The sequence below is a fragment of the Hypanus sabinus genome, chromosome 14 (genome assembly GCF_030144855.1).
Source record: "Hypanus sabinus isolate sHypSab1 chromosome 14, sHypSab1.hap1, whole genome shotgun sequence".
NCBI lineage: Eukaryota > Metazoa > Chordata > Chondrichthyes > Myliobatiformes > Dasyatidae > Hypanus > Hypanus sabinus.
In genome coordinates this window covers 62,504,552-62,523,825 of record NC_082719.1, presented here as the reverse complement: position 1 = coordinate 62,523,825, position 19,274 = coordinate 62,504,552, and the positions used below count along the sequence as shown (strand labels likewise).

Genomic DNA, 19,274 nt, shown 5'->3' with positions numbered 1-19,274 from the left:
GTTCTTTCAACAATAACTAGATTGTGGAATGGTTCCAGAGGACTGGAAATTTGCAAATGTCACTGCACTCTTTAAGAAGGGAGGCAGGCAGAAAATAGAAATTTATTGGCCAGCTAGTCTGACTTCAGAGGTTGTGAAGATGTTGGAGTTCATTAATAAGGATGAGGGTTCAGGGCACTTGGTGTCACATGATAAAATAGGCCGAAGTTAGCATGGTTTCCTTAAGGGGAAATCTTACCTGACAAATCTTTTGGAATTATTTGAAGAAATAATAGGATACAGGAGAGTCTGTGGATGTTGTTCACGTCTTTTCAGAAGACTTTTGACTGGACCTTTTAAGGTGCCAAGCATGAGGCAGTTAAACAAATTATGAGCATAAGGCATAGGAGCAGAATTAGGCCATTCAGCCCATCCATCATGGCTGATTTATTACCCCTCACCCCATTTTCCTGCCTTCTCTCTGTAACCTATGACACCCTGGTCAGTCAAGAGTCTATCAACTTCCACCTTAAATATACCTAATGATTTTTGTCTGCACAATGGTATTAAGAACCCATGATTTTACAGGTAAGATACTAACATGGATAGAAGATTAGCTGACTGTTAGGAGGCAAAGAATGGGAATAAAGGGGTCCTTTCTGGTTGGCTGCCAGGGACTAGTAGTATTCTGCATGGGTCTGCGTTGGGACTGCTTCTTTTCGTATCAATGATTTAGATGATGAATCGATGCCTTTGTGGCCAAGTTTGATGATGATACAAAGATAGGTGGAGGGGCAGGTAGTGTTGAGCAAGCATGGAGTTTGCAGAAGGACTTGGATAAATGGGAGAATGGATAAAGAAGTGGCAGAAGGAGTATAGTGTAGGGAAGTGAATGGTTATACACTTTTGTAGAAAAACTATTTCATAAATGGGAGCAAATTCAGAAATTAGTTGTGCAGTTTGCAGAAGATGTGTTTGTCTTTCAGAAGTGAGTTATTAATCTGCTTTGCTTGCAATATTTTAATTGTAAATATTCCAGGCTACAATCTTTTAATTGCAATTTAGGCATTTATTGCTGTACTTTTGATCATTGTAATAAGCTGCACAAAATTAGACTCCACTATGTGGCAATATACAATATAATTTGTATTGCAATTGGCTTTTTTCATTGTAGACATTTTTTTATTGCACTGCATTTGATTTGGCATTAACCAGTTTCATGAACCTGATTTTAATTGTTGCAGCATTTTTTATCAACAGAGATTTGCTAAAAAAGATTTCTGATTCTCATTTGTTAAGACACACTGGACTAGACCAACTCACCTCTCCATCACAAGCGACTCGTCATAACCAGCTGCCACCCATTAATTCTGAGTCAGCAGAAATGCACATTCCTCTGCCTGGATCAGTACCACAACTGGTAAGGTGGAAAGCTTCAATATTTTCATATTAATTAAACTTGATGGCTTGTTACCAATTACAAATACTGCTTTAAAGTGCCATAGAGTGTTTAAACTCTCATAACAAAAAGTAGCAAATATTGGAAACCTGAAACAAAAACAGAAATATTCAGGATGGGTAGCAACCATGGAGAGAGAAATGTGTTTGATGGGTATATTTTCTAAGTTTTGATGCAAGTCCATCAAACTGGAAAGTTGACAGTTATCTTCCCCAAAGATGCTGCAAGGAATGCTGAATATTTCCAGTATTTTCACATTAAGCTGTTGCTGGGAGCTTATAATTTAACTTAAGCTGCTGAGTGCAAGGTTAAGTTGGATAAAATTCCCCATTTTATCATGCTCATGACTCATCATCTCTCAAAGCACTGTTTTCTGTGATGCCTCTCAACAATTTATTTAGGCGTAGACGTAGTAAATTATCTTTAAGTTGGAATAGGTGGGTTATCTTGTGAGGAAAAGGTGCATGGGTGACGCTTCGAACCATTGGAGCTTGGAAGAAGTGAGTTGATTGACATATGTATGATCTTGCGGGGGCTTGACTGGACTATGGAAAGGATGTTTCCTTTTGTGGGGGAATCTAGAACAAGGAGTCAATGTTTAAAAATAAAGCTTTACCCGTTTAAGACAGGTAAGGCGGAAGTATTTATTTGTATTTGTATTATTTAGCGAGACAGTGCAGAGCAGACCCTTCTAAACCTTTGAGCCACACCACTCCAGCATCCTCCAACAACCTGATTAACCCTAACCCAATCATGGGACATTTACAATGACCAATTAACTTACCTGGTACGAATATGGACTGCGGGAAGAAACCGGAACCCCCAGGTAAAACCCATGTGGTCCGGGGTGGGGGTGGGGAAACATACAGGGACTCCTTACAGACAGAATTAAACTCTTGAGTTCCGATGCCCTGAGCTGTAATAGTGTCATGTCAACAGCTACGCCACTACCTGGGTACCCATTTTGTCAGAGGGTTGTGAGTCTTTGGAACATGCTTTCTCAAAGGTTGTTGGAAATGGGTGGATAGATTCCTAATTGATTTTTTAAAAAATGAATAGATTCAAATCAGAGAAGTTATATCAAATACATAATGCAAAAAACATACAAACAACAAAAGGGATATATACTGTCAAAGTTATATAAATGTAACATTAGGCTATAGTGTATAAACAAAGAACCACAACTCCTCTTGGCAATTCATACAAAAAAAAAGGTCTGGAAATTTTTATAATAAAGAGAAAAAAACCCCACTAAACTAACCTAAAACATAAAAAAAAAAGAGACTGCGCAGTCCATTTGAGGATTAAATTAGAAAAGAGAAAAAAGAAAACATCCTTCTGGTCAGCTCTGAACCTTTGCGGAGAAAGAGGGAAAAAAGAAAAAAAGATTTTACCAAAAAAAAATAAGGAAAGAGAAGAAGAAATTAAATCATATGAAAATATTGAATAAAAGGTCGCCAGGTTTGCTGAAAATTAAAAGATGTGTCAAATGTCCGGCTTCTAATTTTCTCCAAACTTAAACAGGACATGATGGAGGAAAGCCAAAGAAAAACAGTAGGTGGATTAGAATCTTTCCAGTGTAACAAAATAGCTCTCCTAGCCAATAAAGTTGAAAAGGCTATCACAAAAAATATTGAAAATAAAATGAGATTCCTAATAAGCAAAGGGTGAAAGGTTACTGGAGTTAGGCATGTTTGCAGTGGCAGTCAAATCAGCCATGATCTCAATGAATGTTGGAACAGGTTTGAGGGGACAAGTAGACTTTGGTTATTTCTAATTTTTATGTTTCATTACCAAGTAAATTCAGATCACTATATTTGTGAAGAATAATTAGTAAAGACTTTAATAATAACTTTATATTCTTTTCAAAGAACTTTAGAACCAACAAAGTAATATTGAATGAGCTATAACAATGTAGGAAATAAAGCAGCTAAAATTGTGCAAACAAACGTAAATAAGCTATTTTAAGTAGTCTTAAATGATGAATAATTATTGGCTAGGACATTGAATAATATCCTTTTAAAATTGATCTTCTGTGTCCTACTATGAGACCTCATGGGTCCCTGTTTTATTGTGTCATCCAAAAGATAGTAGTTCTGATAGTTGCACACCACTGGTATGGCACTGCATTCTGAATCTAGAATTTTGCGTCTAAGTCCCTTGAGCAGTACTTGAACCCCTTATTTTTAAGAATGATTGTAGACAATTATGTCATTCTCTACTCAAGCAATTGAAGTAATGATTGCCTCTGAATGTTTCTATTATTAAAATTTCTTAACCACCACCTATGGCCAGATTGTTTACTTCTACAAATGTTAGATAATTTTTGAAACTGGCTTTTAGAAAACTGCACAATAATTGTATTCTATCACAGAGAGGAAGATTTTTGCACAGCCGAGTGTCAAGCGCAGTTGGGGAAGGAACAGGACGGCGACCTCTCAGGGAACGACCATTTGCTTTGGATACCTCTTCAAGGCCGAACACAACTCACACATTTAGGGTATTGTTTTTAACAAGGAAATAAGTAGCCTACTAAGCTATCTAAGTTGCCATTGCATAATCGAGGATGAATATTTAATATAAGGTAAATAGATGTTAAATTGATCAAGGAGACTTGAAGATGGGGGAAATATAGTAAAGACAAGAAGAATGTCTTTTAACCAGTTTGCATATTGGAAAAATTGCAGTACTTTATACAAACCCATGCAATAAAGAAAGCCAAACTTGCATTTTATATCAACTTTTGTGGTCAACCTTTAAAAAGATGATCACTGTTATAACATAAGTAAAGTGCTATTCAAATTTCACATGTTAAGACAATATGATAACAAGCTGTTGTTAGTGATGTTAGTTAAGGGATAAGTATTTGCCAGGACACCAGAGTCCTCAAAATCGTGCTGCTGGGATTTTACTTCCATCTAAAAGGTTGCCTACAACACAGTCTTGGATTTAGAAGTATGAATTAGCCTGGTCAGCATAAATATATTTTACCAAGAGGATTAATTAAACTTGAACACACACCAAATGCTGGTAGAACACAGCAGGCCAGGCAGCATCTATGTGGAGAAGCGCTGTCAATGTTTCGGGCTGAGACCCTTCGTCAGGACTAACCGAAAGGAAAGATAGTAAGAGATTTGAAAGTAGTCAGGGGAGGGGGCAGTGCGAAATGATAGGAGAAGACTGGAGGGGGTGAGATGACGCTAAGAGCTGGAAAGGTGATTGGCGAAAGTGATACAGAGTTGGAGAAGGGAAAGGATCATGGGACGGGAGGCCTCAGGAGAAAGAAAGCGGGGGGGAGCACCAGAGGGAGATGGAGAACAGGCAAACAACTAAATATATCAGAGATAGGGTAAGAAGGGGAGGAGGGGCATTAACGGAAGTTAGAGAAGTCAATGTTCATGCCATCAGGTTGGAGGTTACCCAGCCGGTATATAAGGTGTTGTTCCTCCAACCTGAGTTTGGATTCATTTTGACAATAGAGGAGGCCATGGATAGACATATCAGAATGGGAATGGGACGTGGAATTAAAATGTGTGGCCACTGGGAGATCCTGCTTTTTCTGGCGGACCGAGCATAGGTGTTCAGTGAAACGGTCTCCCAGTCTGCGTCAGGTCTCACCAATATATAAAAGGCCACACCGGGAGCACCGGACGCAGTATACCACACCAGCCAACTCACAGGTGAAGTGTTGCCTCACCTGAAAGGACTGTCTGGGGCCCTGAACGGTGGTGAGGGAGGAAGTGTAAGGGCAGGTGTAGCACTTGTTCAGTTTACAAGGATAAGTGCCAGGAGGGAGATCAGTGGGAAGGGATGGGGGGGGGAATGAGTGGACAAGGGAGTCGCGTAGGGAGCGATCCCTGCGAAAAGCAGAAAGGGGGGGGGGGAGGGAAAGATGTGTTTGGTAGTGGGATCCCATTAAACATGGCGGAAGTTACGGAGAATTATATGTTGGACCTGGAGGCTGGTGGGGTGGTAGGTAAGGATGAGGGGAACTCTATCCCGAGTGGGGTGGTGGGTGGATTGGGTGAGGGCAGATGTGCAGGAAATGGGAGAGATGCATTTGAGAGCAGAGTTGATGGTGGATGAAGGGAAACCCCTTTGTTTAAAAAAGGAAGACATCTCCTTCGTCCTGGAATGAAAGCCTCATCCTGAGAGCAGATGCGGTGGAGACGGAGGAATTGTGAGAAGGGGACAGCATTTTTGCAAGAGACAGGGTGGGAAGAGGAATAGTCCAGGTAGCTGTGAGAGTCTGCAGGCTTATAGTAGATATCAGTAGATAGGCCGTCTCCAGAGATGGAGACAGAAAGATCAAGAAAGGGGAGGGAGGTGTCAGAAATGGACCAGGTAAATTTGAGGGCAGGGTGAAAGTTGGACCCAAAGTTAATGAAGTCGACGAGCTCAGCATGCGTGCAAGAGGCAGCGCCAATGCAGTCGTCGATGTAGCGAAGGAAAAGAGGGGGATGGATACCAGTATAGACTTGAAACATGGACTGTTCCACAAAGCCAACAAAAAGGCAGGCATAACTGGGACCCATACGGGTGCCCATGGCTACACCCTTGGTTTGGAGGAAGTGGGAGGAGCCAAAGGAAAAATTATTGAGAGTAAGAACTAATTCCACTAGACGGAGGAGAGTGGTGGTAGAGGGGAATTGGTTAGGTCTGGAATTCAAAATAAAGCGAAGAGCTTTGAGACCATCTCGGTGGGGGATGGAGGTATATAGGGACTAGATATCCATGGTGAAAATAAGACGGTGGGGACCAGGGAACTTAAAATCATTGAAAAAATTCAAAGCATGAGAAGTGTCATGAACATAGGTGGGAAGAGATTGAACAAGAGGGGATAAGACAGTGTCAAGGTATGCAGAAATGAGTTCAGTGGGGCAGGAGCAAGCTGAGACAATAGGTCTACCTGGACAGGCAGGTTTGTGGATCTTGGGTAGGAGATAGAAACGGGAAGTGCGGGGTGTGGGAATTATGAGGTTGGTGGCACTGGATGGGAGATCCCCAGAGCTGATAAGGTTGGTGATGGTATAGGAGACAATGGCCTGGTGCTCCTTAGTGGGCTCATGATCAAGGGGTAAATAAGAGGAGGTATCAGAGAGTTGTAGTTGTGCCTCGGCCAGGTAGAGGTCAGTACGCCAGACAACAACAGGTCCCCCCTTATCAGCAGGTTTTATAGTGAGGTTGGGATTGGTGCGGAGGGAGAGGAGAGCAGAGTGTTCGGAAGGAGTGAGGTTGGAATTGGAACAGGGTGTGGTGAAGTCAAGACGGTTGATGTCCCGTCGGCAATTAGCAATAAAGAGATCCAGAGCAGGTAGAAGACCAGAGCGGGGTGTCCATGAAGAGGAGGAGGGTCAAAGACGGGAGAAGGGGTCATTGGTGGGGGTAGGAGAATCCTTGCCAAAGAAGTAAGCTCGGAGACGGAGCCGGCGGAAGAAGAGTTCAGCGTCATGGTGTACACGGAACTCACTGAGGTGTGGGCAAAGGGGGACAACGGTGAGGTCCTTAATGAGGACAGAGCACTCTGCCGAAGGTCGGAGGGGATGGTAAAGACCCGGCACGGATGAGAGATGGGATCAGAGGGGGGAGGGAGGCTGGTAATGTCAGTGGAGAGGGAAGGGTTGGGGTGAGAGGAAGACGGAGCCTCTAAGAGCCCAGGAGCTGACGATGCGATCTGAGGGAGAGGGGATTGCAGAGTGGTGGTGGGGGAAGGGGAGACGGGAATCACAATCGCAGCATGTGAAGACCCGGCCTGGAGTTCAAGGTTGGAGTCGCAGTCGGTGGTTGCTCAATCGCTTTGAAGCTGTCCATGGTCGTTGGAACCCGCGTTGATGGTGCTGGAGTCCGGGTTTTCAATATGCCCGAGATCGATGGCTGAGGCCAATCCATGGCCTCCCGAGGCCTCCCGTCCCATGATCCTTTCCCTTCTCCAGCTCTGTATCACTTTCGCCAATCGCCTTTCCACTTCATCCCACCCCCTCCGGTCTTCTCCTGTCATTTTGCATTTCCCCCTCCCCCCACTACTTTCAAATCTCTTACTATCTTACCTTTCGGTCAGTCCTGACGAAGGGTCTCGGCCTGAAACGTCGACAGTGCTTCTTCCTATAGATGCTGCCTGGCCTGCTGTGTTCCACCAGCATTTTGTGTGTGTTGTTGTTTGAATTTCCAGCATCTGCAGATTTCCTTGTTTGTTAATTAAACTTGTATGTCTGCATCTCATAATGGTCACCAAGGTTAGATGTAAGAAATGATGATTATTTGTTGTACTTTAAGCACCCGTTATCAATATTGCTAATTGAAAAGTAAAAAGAAAAACTTCCAGTTTCTTTTATTTTCAAAGGATGGCTCAGATCTAGCAAAGTTCACTCTGTGAGTGATTTGATGTCAGCAGGATCCTCATTCTTCTTGAATAGGATTGGTGAAATGGTGCTGTGGAAACTGTCCAAAATTTCACTTTGCTTATGATGTGTGTAGTTGGAAAACAAGAAACTTTATGAATTTAGGTAAAATACAGAATATTTCTAATTGACATTATCACTATCAATAATCAAGGATCAGATTACAGGACCTCTTGACTTCAGAATTCAGTTTTGTTGTATCTGCTGTAAGGACTCAAGTGTGGATTTGCTTCTGTTTTGGAGTAAGATGGGTATGGAAGTGTATGTACTAATATATTCTGAAGACCTAAAGAATGCCTGCCCTTGCCTCCCTTGCCCTCATCAATGCTATTCAAAGGTTTGTAGGTTAATAGCAGTTTTATTTTTATAGAACTTTGCCTTGAGTAAGAAGAATTCCTTAGTAAGTCAAAGTAAATGTATTACCAAAGGCATATGTCACCATATACTACCCCGAGATTCATTTTCTTGTGGGCATTCACAATATATACAAAGAAACACAATGGAAGCAATGAAAAAACATATACAACAAAGATGGCCAAACAACGAATGTGTAAAAAGACAACAAATTGCACAAATACAAAAAAAAAATGATGATAATAATGATAAATAGATATTGAGACATGAGTTGACCTTAAAAGTGAGTGGACTGGTTGCCGAATCAGTTCAGTATTGGGGTAACTGAAATGATTCTCACTGGTTCAAGAGCCTGATGGTTGAGGAGTAATAACTATTCCTGAATCTGGTAATGTTGGATTTGAGGCTCCTGTACCTCCTTTCTGATGCAACAAAGAGAGGAGAGCATAGCCTGGCTGGTGTTTGAAGTTTGATGTTTCTGGACCATTGCAGGTTTACAGGGAATGATCTGCTCAGAGTTTGCATTGACCTTACAGTTTCTACTATACGTAGTGTAGATAGGTATGCCAGACCGAGGGGTCTGTTCCTCTGCTGTACAAGTCGAGCTGCTCTTAAGCTTGTGGCTGCAGTACAACAGAGGGTGCAGGGTAAAAGGCCCATTTAGAAGGTAGGGGAAATATGGAAGGAAATATGATCTGACTTCCCTTTAGAGTATTTTCTTACAGGGTATTTTGAAAACTTTTTTGTCTAGCCCAGTGAGGGAAAACGCAGGAGGCTACAAGTGTTAAGTGAGTGATAGTTTCACTTTTGTTCTACTCTGGTTCTCCCAAGTGGCTCTTTTATGTCACCCAAAGGGAGAAAATTACAAGGATATAGGATACCATTTCTTGTTTGTGATTCAGAAAGTGTGGGTTGAAGTTGACGAAGGATATGCAAAGGTGGTTTAGCCGTGAGAATGCTATCATATTTTGTCTATTCTTTGTTGTTAGGCATGATGCAAATTTTAAATGGCTCAAAAGAGAAGCAAAGCTTCCAGTGGGTTTTGTCTTTGGATGATGTGCATGTGTTGATCACTTAATTAATAGCGAGTATAGGCTTGAGATGTGGATGTGAAGCTATAATTAATGAAACTGCTGGCCAGAGATTGTAGGTAGTTGAGTGGTGCATTAATTTGTGTAGCAGGTCAGCGGTATATTTGGTTAGATATATCATTTGAAGGTCCGCTACTTTTTTTCGCACACTATCCAAGTTCTTGGGCTTGACTTGTGGAATCTATTTTCTCCTGAAGTTACAATTACCTCCAAAATGAACACTTACATTCATAGTGTTCCTTTATGAATTGTAGGCTAGCCTTAAGAACAGCAAGCAGGGTTAAACTAATACCAACCGCTCATGAAAGTAGATCATCTGTTATTGTGGTGAAACAAATGACAGTGCACTTAGTGCTGGTTGATTACTAAAATTGTATCACGAGATTGAAACAAATTTGGTATGCTAGGTCAGATGATTACCACACTGCTTGTTCTCATTGTCAGCAACTCCAGTATTCAAGAACAGGATAATTTGTCTGTCATTTTTCTAGTACTTTCAAAAGAATAGAATCAAAATTTTTTGATAATTAATGGGTGAAGGGTATTTCCTTCAAATTCACTATAATAGAATCTCTGATGCCTATAGATGAGAATTGTTGGCTTGAGCTGAAATAACTGAATACAGCTACTGTTAACTGTTGCAAAATACATTGTATTTCAGTCTGATACTCCTTTCAAAAGGTCGTTCACACCAATGGACTATGGTAGCCAAGCACGGTTAGGACGGGCTTCCTTTACAGGTAAACAAGCAGTGTTGTTATATTAAAATTGGAGAGAAGGAATTTGAATTTGGTCTCACTGTGAGTATCGAAATCTAACATGATATGTCTTCAGAATCAGGTTTATTATGCCTGACATATGCCATGAACTTTGTTGTTTTGTGGCAGCAGTGCAGTGTAAGACATAAAATTTATTATATTATAAAATAGCTAACTAGTGTAAAAGACAAATAGTGTTCATGAGTTCATGGATCAATCCGAAATCTGATGAGGAAGGGGAAGAAGCTGTTTGTAAAACATTGAGTGTTGGTCGTCAGGCTCCTGTGAGTGCAGGAGGGGGGATGAATTATGATCCTGGGAGGTGATGGGTGAAAAAGGCTGAAGAAGAAGAGATCTGACACGAGAGGACAGTAAACCATGGGAGAAAGGGAAAGAGGAGAGGCACCAAATGGAGGTGATGGGCAAGTGAAGAGAAGAAGGGGTAAGGGGGAAAGGGAGAAGGGAGGGGGGGAATGATTACAGGAAGTTAGAGAAGTCGATGTTCATGCCAATAGGTTGGAGGATACCTGGTCAGAATATGAAACTGAGTTTGGCCTCATTGAGGCAGTAGAGGAGGCCATTGCTAGATATGTCAGAATGGGATTGGGATGTCAAAATGATATTGGTATCCACTGGGAGATCTCCTATTACAAACTCACAGGGTAAGTGTCGTTTCACTTGTAAGGACAGTTTGGGGCCCTGAATGGTGGTGAGGGAGGAGGTGTAGCTCTAGTCACAGTTGCAGGCCTAGGTGCTAGGAGGGAGATCAGTGGGGAGAAATGAGTGGACAAGGGAGTCGTGTTGAGAGTGACCCCTATGGAAAGCAGAGGGGGTGAAAGTTAAAGATGAACTCTTTGGAAATATTGTAAGTTATGGAGTATGATGTGCTGGAGGCTAGTATGGAGTATGGAGGCTAGTGGGGTTGTAAGCAGGGACAAGGGGACCTCTGTGCCTATTGTGACGATGAGAGGATGGGGTGAGGGCGAAATGGAGGAGATGCTGGTGAGGGTAGTATCAAAATAGGTGGAAGAGAAACTATTGTTTGAAAAATCAGGACATCTCAGGTGTTCTAAAATGGAAATTTCCATCCTGAGAACAGATGTGGTGGAGATAGAGGAACTGAGAGAAGGGAATAGGATTTTAATAGGACTGGTTGGGAAAAAGTATAGGCAAGATAGCTGTGAGAGTCAGGTAAGTAAAAGATGCCAGTAGATTGTGGTTTGTGAGATGGAGATTGACAAAGAGGAGAGTGATTATGATTTACTTTAGTGCATCAGAGGTGGAGGTTGTTCTGGTGACTACACAAACACTTTATTTACGCCAGGCTCTGCTGCCATATGAACGTGTCCACAAGCAGGTTTCCTGAATAAACATGGGGGGGCTGGGGGGGTTTCAGAAGCTTATGCTCTACTGCTCGCCTGAGAACCAAACTGTTTGGAAGAATAACAAGCAGTTGCATTACTGAACTGCCACTTCCATAAGACAAAGGTGCAGAAGTCGACCATTTGGCCCGTCGAGTCTGCTTTGCCATTTCATCATGAGCTGATCCAATCTCCCCTTTAGTCCCACTCCCCCGCCTTCTCACCATAACCTTTGATGCCCTGACTACTCAGATACCTATCAATCTCTGCCTTAAATACAACCAATGACTTGGCCACCACTGCCGCCCATAGCAACAATTTCCATAGATTCACCACCCTCTGGCTAAAAAATTTTTCGCATCTCTGTTCTGAATGGGCGCCCTGCAATCCTCAAATCATGTCCTCTCGTACTAGACTCTCCCACCATGGGAAACAACTTTGCCACATCCATTCTGTCCATGTCTTTCAACATTCGAAATGTTTCTATGAGGTCCCCCCCCCCTCATTATTCTAAACTCCAAGGAGTACAGTCCAAGAGTGGTCCAATGTTCCTCATATGTTAAACCTCTCATTCCTGGAATCATTCTGGTGAATCTTCTCTGAGCCCTCTCCAATGTCAGCACCTCCTTTCTTAAATAAGGAGCCCAAAACTGCACACAGTATTCCAAGTGAGGTCTTACCAGTGCCTTATAGAGCCTCAACATCACATCCCTGCTCCTATACTCTATTCCTCTAGAAATGAATGCCAACATTGCATTCGCTGCCTTCACCACTGACTCAACCTGGAGGTTAACCTTAAGGGTATCCTGCACGAGGACTCCCAAGTCCCGTTGCATCTCAGAACTTTGAATTCTCTCCCCATTTAAATAATAGTCTGCCCGTTTATTTCTTCTACCAAAGTGCAAGATCATACACTTTCCAACATTGTAATTCATTTGTCACTTCTTTGCCCATTACCCCAATCTATCCAAGTCTCTCTGCAGACTCAGCACTACCGGCCCCTCCACCTATCTTTGTATCATCAGCAAACTTAGCCACAAAGCTGTCTATTCCATAATCCAAATGGTTGATATACAACATAAAAAAGAAGCAGCCCCAACATGGACCCCTGTGGAACACCACTGGTAACCAGCAGCCAACCAGAATGGGATCCCTTTATTCCCACTCTCTATTTCCTGCTAATCACCCAACACTCTATCCACGTAAGTAACTTTCCCGTAATTCCGTGGGCCCTTGCTTCGCAGCCTCATGTGCAGTACCTTGTCAAAGGCCTTCTGAAAATCCAAATACACAACATCCACTGCATCTCCCTTGTCTAGCCTACTTGTAATTTCCTCAAAAAAAATTGCACTAGGTTTGTCAGGCAGGATTTTCCTTTAAGGAAACCATGCTGAGTTCTGCCTATCTTGTCATATGCCTCCAGGTACTCTGTAACCTCATCCTTGACAATCAACTCCAACAACTTCCTAACCACCGATGTCAAGCTAACTGGTCTATAATTTCCTTTTTGCTTCCTTGTCCCCTTCTTAAATAGTGGAGTGACATTTGCAATCTTCCAATCCAACAGAACCAGGCCAGAATCTATCGACTTTTGAAAGGTCAATAGACAATAGCTGCAGGAGTAGGCCATTCGGCCCTTTGAGCCAACACTGCCATTCAATGTGATCATGGCTGATCATCCACAATCAGTACCCTGTTCCTGCCTTCTCCCCATATCCCTTAACTCCGCTATCTTTAAGAGCTCTGTCTAACTCTTTCTTGAAAGCATCCAGAGAATTGGCCTCCACTGCTTTCTGAGGCAGAGTATTTCATAGATCCACAACTCTCTAGGTGAAAAAGTTTTTCCTCAACTCTGTTCTAAATGGCCTACCCCTTGTTCTTAAACTGTGGCCTCTGGTTCTGGACTCCCCCAACATCAGGAACATTTTTCCTGCCTCTAGCGTGTCCAATCCCTTAATAATCTTATGTTTCAATCAGATCCCCTCTCATCCTTCTAAATTACAGTGTATACAAGCCCAGTCACTCCAATCTTTCAACATATGACAGTCCCACCATCCTGGGAATTAACCTTGTGAACCTATGCTGCACTCCCTCAATAGCAAGAATGTCTTTCCTCAAATTTGGAGACCAAAACTGCACACAGTACTCCAGGTGTGGTCTCACCAGGGCCCTGTACAACTGCAGAAGGACCTCTTTGCTCCTATACTCAACTCCCCTTGTTATGAAGGCCAACGTGCCATTAGCTTTCTTCACTGCCTGCTGTACCTGCATGCTTATTTTCAGTGACTGATGAACACCTAGATCTCTTTGTACTTCCCCTTTTCCTAACTTGACACCTTTCAGATAGTAATCTGCCTTCCTGTTCTTGCCACCAAAGTGGATAACCTCACATTTATCCACATTGAACTGCATCTGCCATGCAGCTGCCCACTCACCCAACCTGTCCAAGTCACCCTGCATTCTCCTAACATCCTCCTCATATTTCATACTACTACCCAGCTTTGTGTCATCTGCAAATTGGCTAATGTTACTTTTCTTCCCTTCATCTAAATCATTAATGTATATTGTAAACAGCTGCGGTCCCAACACCAAGCCTTGTGGTACCCCACTAGTCACTGCCTGCCATTCTGAAAAGGACCTGTTAATCCCTACTCTTTGTTTGTTGTCTGCCAACCAATTTTCTATCCATGTGAGTACCCTACCCCTAATACCATGTGCTTTAATTTTGCCTGCTAATCTCCTATGTGGGTCCTTATCAAAGGCTTTCTGAAAGTCCAGGTACACTACATACACTGGCTTTCCCTTGTCCATTTTTATAGTTACATCATCAAAAAATTCCAGAAGATTAATCAAGCATGATTTTCCCTTAGTAAATCCATGCTGACTCAGACCGATCTTGTTACTGCTATCCAAATGTGCCGTTATTTCATCTTTTATAATTGACTCCAGCATCTTCCCCACTACTGATGGTCTATAATTCCCTGTTTTCTCCCTCCCTCCTTTCTCAAAAAGTGGGATAACATTAGCTATCCTCCAATCCTCAGGAACTGATCCTGAATCTATAGAACATTGGAAAATGATTACCAATGCTTCCACGATTTCTGGAGCCACCTCCTTAAGTACCCTGGGATGCAGACCATCAGGCCCTGGGGATTTATAGGCCTTCAGTCCCACCAGTCTACCCAACACCATTTTCTGCCCAATGTGAATTTCTTTCAGTCCCTCCATTACCCTGAGTCCTCTGGCCAGTATTACATCTGGGAGATTGTCTGTGTCCTCCCTAGTGAAGACAGGTCCAAAGTACCTGTTCAACTCGTCTGCCATTTCCTTGTTCTCCATAATAAATTCACCCATTTCTGCCTTCAAGGGCCCAAGTTTGGTCATAAATAATTTTTTCCTCTTCACATACCTAAAGAAGCTTTTACTATCCTTTATATTCTTGGCTAGCTTACCTTCGTACCTCATCTTTTCTCCCCATATTGCCTTTTTAGTAATCTTCTGTTGCTCTTTAAAAGTTTCCCAATCCTCTGGCTTCCCGCTCATCTTTGCTATGTTATACTTCTCGTTTATTTTTATACTGTCCTTGACTTCCCCTACATCAGTGTTATCATAACACTGCCCTTCTGGCAAGCCTTTTGTAATTTGTAGTCCACATCACAGCAGCTGTTAGGAGGCCTGTAGATAACGGCCATCAGGGTCCTTTTAACCCTGCGATTTCTTAGCTCAACCCATAAAGATTCTCTACTTTCTGATCTTATGTCAACTCTTTCTAATGATTTAATATCATTTCTTACCATTAAAGTCACACCACCCCCTCTACCTACCTGCCTATCCTTCCGATACACTGTGTGTCCTTAGACGTTCAGCTCCCAGAGACGTGCATCTTTTAGCCACGTCTCAGTGATGGCCACAGTATCATACCTGCCAATCTGTAACTGTACAACAAGATCATCCAACTTATTCCTTATGCTGCGTGCATTTAAGTATAACACCTCAAGTCCAGTATTTGGTACTTTTTGCATTGATTCCACTGCAACTTTATTGCACTACAACTCATCCCAATGGCTGCAAATTTGCTCCATCACCTGCCTGTCCTTCCTGACATCCTTACTGCTCACTACCTTAGATCTATTTCTGTTTTCCCTCTCCTTCGCTCCATCATTCCGGTTCCCATCCCCCTGCCAAATTAGTTTAAACCCTCCCTAACAGTATCCCGCCAGGATATTGGATCCCTCGGATTCAAGTGTAACCCGTCCTTTTTGTACAGGTCACACCTGCTCCAAAAGAGGTCCCAATGATCCAGAAACTTGAATCTCTGTTCCCTGCTGCAATCCCTCAGCCACGCATTTATCCTCCACCTAATTCCATTCCTACTCTCACTGTCACGTGGCACAGGCAAAAATCCCGAGATTACCACCTTTGCGGTCCTTCTTCTCAACTGCCTTCCTAACTCCCTATATTCTCCTTTCAGGACCTCTTCCCTTTTCCTACTTCTGTCATTGGTACCTATATGTACCATGACCTCTGGCTCCTCACGATCCCACTTCAGGATATCTTGGACACGATCAGAAACTTCTTGGACCCTGGCACCAGGGAGGCAAACTATCATCCAGGTCTCTTGATTGCATCCACAGAATCACCTATCTGACCCCTTAACTATCTAGTCCCCTATTACTACTGCCTACCTCTTCCTTTCCCTACCCTCCTGAGCTACAAGGCCGGACTCTGTGCCAGAGGCACGGCCACTGTTGCTTCCCCCAGGCAGGCTGTCTCTTCCTCTCCCCCCCCCCCCCACCCCCGAACAGTACTCAAACAGGAGTACTTATTGTCAAAGGGTACAGCCACAGGGGTACTCTCTAGTACCTGACTCTTCCCCTTCCCCCTCCTTACTGTGACCCACTTTTCTGTCTCCCGTGACCCCGATGTGACCACCTGCCTGTAACTCCTCTCTATCAACTCCTCACTCTCCCTGACCAGACGAAGGTCATCGAGCTGCAGCTCCAGTTCCCTAACACGGTCCCTTAGGAGCTGCAGTTCGGTGCACCTGGTGCAGATGTGGACATCCGGGAGGTTAGGAGATTCCGGGACCTTCCACATCCGACACCGAGAACAATAAACTGCCCTCACACTCATACTTCCCTTTTCCTCAAATAACAGGAAAAACTGAAACCTAAAACTATCTTGCCTCACCCGCTTCCGCCAAAGCCCTTAAGCCTTCACTCTGCTCCTGGCCCACTCTGCTGCCCGCAAACGACGCTGCCTGCTGTATAAGGCTGTGTCCTTTTTAAATCTTCCCCGCTTCACTGCCCGATGTCACACGCCTGTGGAGTCTCACCTCTCTTAACTCCGATGAGAATTAGAAAAAATCAAAATGGCTTCCGCTGCACTCCAGTTCTGATCCTCCGACTTCCTTCCCAGCCAATTCTGATCCATATTCATCTAATTACAATATACTTAAATATGCATGAGTTAGCAAGAGTTGGTATGTTGTTGACAGCAGGAAATCAAAACATTTTGGAGGTATTTTCTGGTGGGGGGTGGAAGTTTGTAAATCCCTTAAATTTTCATCGAATCAGTATTTCTGTCATTTATTCTGGAGAATGCTGCAAACTGTGAAACTCTGGAAGGAACAGGGGTTCAATCGCAACTAGATGTAAACATTTAAGTGCTTGTATGTTCCAGATATTGCTGAAATTCAAGGTGTAATGAAGGTGAATGCTGATAGTTTAACTGATATTACAGCTGTAATATCTGGATTCTGATTCTGAGGTTCTTTTAAAAAAAATATTAAGAATACCAACTCAGCAAATGTGTAATTCTGACTGGAAACGTGGAAAGTTCTGACTTTTAGTGAATGTAGACACCAAGACATGTATAGACAGTATACTTCTGTATGTACCATTCATTTTCAGTTGTATGCAATGTTAGAGTAACTTTCATTGAAGAATGCCAGTTCTTTTATGTTGTTTAAGATCAAATAATGGGATATTTATACCAATGTTATATTTGCACATTATAAAGCAGCAGTCGTGCACTTTGAGAGATTTTCAAATTGGTGCATCATTTAGAAGTATGTAATGAGCAAAAATGTGTTTCATAATTTTGTTTCCCTCTTCCATGCGGCAATTCTTTCAGCTAAACAGGCAAAAACTTCTAAACAAAGTTGCTTTTCATTCACATCTCTATCTTTATCTATTACAGGTCCACAAGTTCATCTTCAGTCCAAAACATTCAACCGTTTTCCTGCAAATTCCAAGAAACGGTCCCAGGTGGTCCAGTAAGTCCAGAAACTGGAGAGTTGAAATTGGGAGGTAATGAGGATAACCTGCAGATGTCAGGTCAGAGTTCACTGGATTAAAGCAAAACAATATGAATACTCAAAGAGCTTGAAGTGCAAAGTCTTGCTTCAATGTGCCACAATGGTCTCAAGCACTGTCTTATCTGTCTTCCTTTCAATATATCTATAAATCAAACTATGCAATAAAATCATTTTCCACAGGAACTCTCCAACTTGTCAGACCCTCAGGAAGGTCACTCTGGGACTGTATCATTTGCAGGTATCATAAGTGGAGACAGACAGATTGATGTGAGAAGGTATCTGAGGTTTGTCAGTTCCCTGCCCACTCACGGGGCAAACCCCTGACATGAGAAGCTAGCTCCACCACTGCCTGACATCTTTATTCTGAATTTCTCATTAATTCCAATATGCTGTTAAAACCTCAATAAGCAACATACTGAAAGGCAGCTACTATTACCACGGCTTGCATTAACCAAGACTGGATAGTTATTCTTGAAAGTTTATGCTTGTTGTTGTGAGCAACCTGAAGGGAAATGTTTAGTTTGCAGCTAAACCACAGAAATGCATTTATTCCTTTTTACATGAATACAGAATGTTGTAGATTATGTAAAGACAAATACTAATGGCGTGCACTTGCTATTTCTCTCATTTTACTGAAGAGCAACATGAATTTTATTTTCTTATTTATTTTATTTATAAGACAAAATACAATTCTGAAGTGTTTTAATAATTTGGCAATACTCTATGCAATGACAACATGGAACTCTTAAACTCTGTAGGTCAATATTTTTCCCTCAAATTTGTTCAAATGTTATGCTGTTAGGATTGGATAATGGATTAAAATTTTAAGTCAGTTAATCATTCTTAATTTATTAGGCCAAGTCATATTGAAAAGGACATTGTTTTGAAAATCTACATGCTATTTAAGCCGCCATTTTCTATGGCAAGGTTAATTGACAAGTTATGGACGATCTGGCACATTCCTAAAAACAAAAGGACAATGCCAAGGATGTGATGCTATTTGTGTAAAGTAATATAAATCTATCAGCAAGATTTGGAAATGGGCAACTCACAGCATTTAATTTCCTTAACTTACTGGCTGATATCTGTGTTAATATTTGCACCAACTATGATCAAGTTTTAGTTTCTTGAAGAGTTTGGCCCATTATTTAATAGAGATAATGCTGAATTGAAGATTAACTACTTTTTGTAATTCTCTAAGATAATTTTTGACTGTCTTAAAGTGTGACAATGCCAAATTTCATGGTTCATAATATGTATGAGTAGATACAATGATTCAAAATGTACAGTTTGTGATATTGGTAGGTGAATATTTAATTCATTGATATGATGTTCATCTGTTGCACATTTTAGTTGAGGTATTGCTCAGTCGAAGCAGAAGAATGTCTTGTACAGAAAATAAGTGTTCACCTTTGCCATCATTGTAAACTCTAATTCTTTGGATTTTGTGATAAGACGTGAAATAAATGGTTTGTTTATACATCTTAAAAATTTTGTTATTTCAAAGTTTTGTTCAACGTTTTTGTGTAAATAAATGTTTCATGATCTAACAAGA

At 42.0% G+C, this 19,274-nt stretch overlaps 1 protein-coding gene across 5 annotated transcripts in view; it reads left to right on the top strand.

Moving 5' to 3' along the window:
• The window catches only part of LOC132404807 (protein FAM149A-like), a 101,240-nt gene extending 81,966 nt beyond the window's left edge, over positions 1-19,274 (top strand). For 4 of the 5 annotated variants that reach the window (XM_059989310.1, XM_059989313.1, XM_059989311.1 and 1 more), the window contains exons 12-15: positions 1,279-1,399; positions 3,813-3,938; positions 9,943-10,021; positions 17,602-19,274. In XM_059989310.1, the coding sequence (XP_059845293.1) occupies positions 1,279-1,399; positions 3,813-3,938; positions 9,943-10,021; positions 17,602-17,681 (406 nt within the window). In that variant the 3' untranslated portion in view covers positions 17,682-19,274. Of the gene's footprint in view, positions 1-1,278; positions 1,400-3,812; positions 3,939-9,942; positions 10,022-17,601 lie in introns of those variants that run through there. The other variant, XR_009515680.1, reaches the window with a different exon arrangement.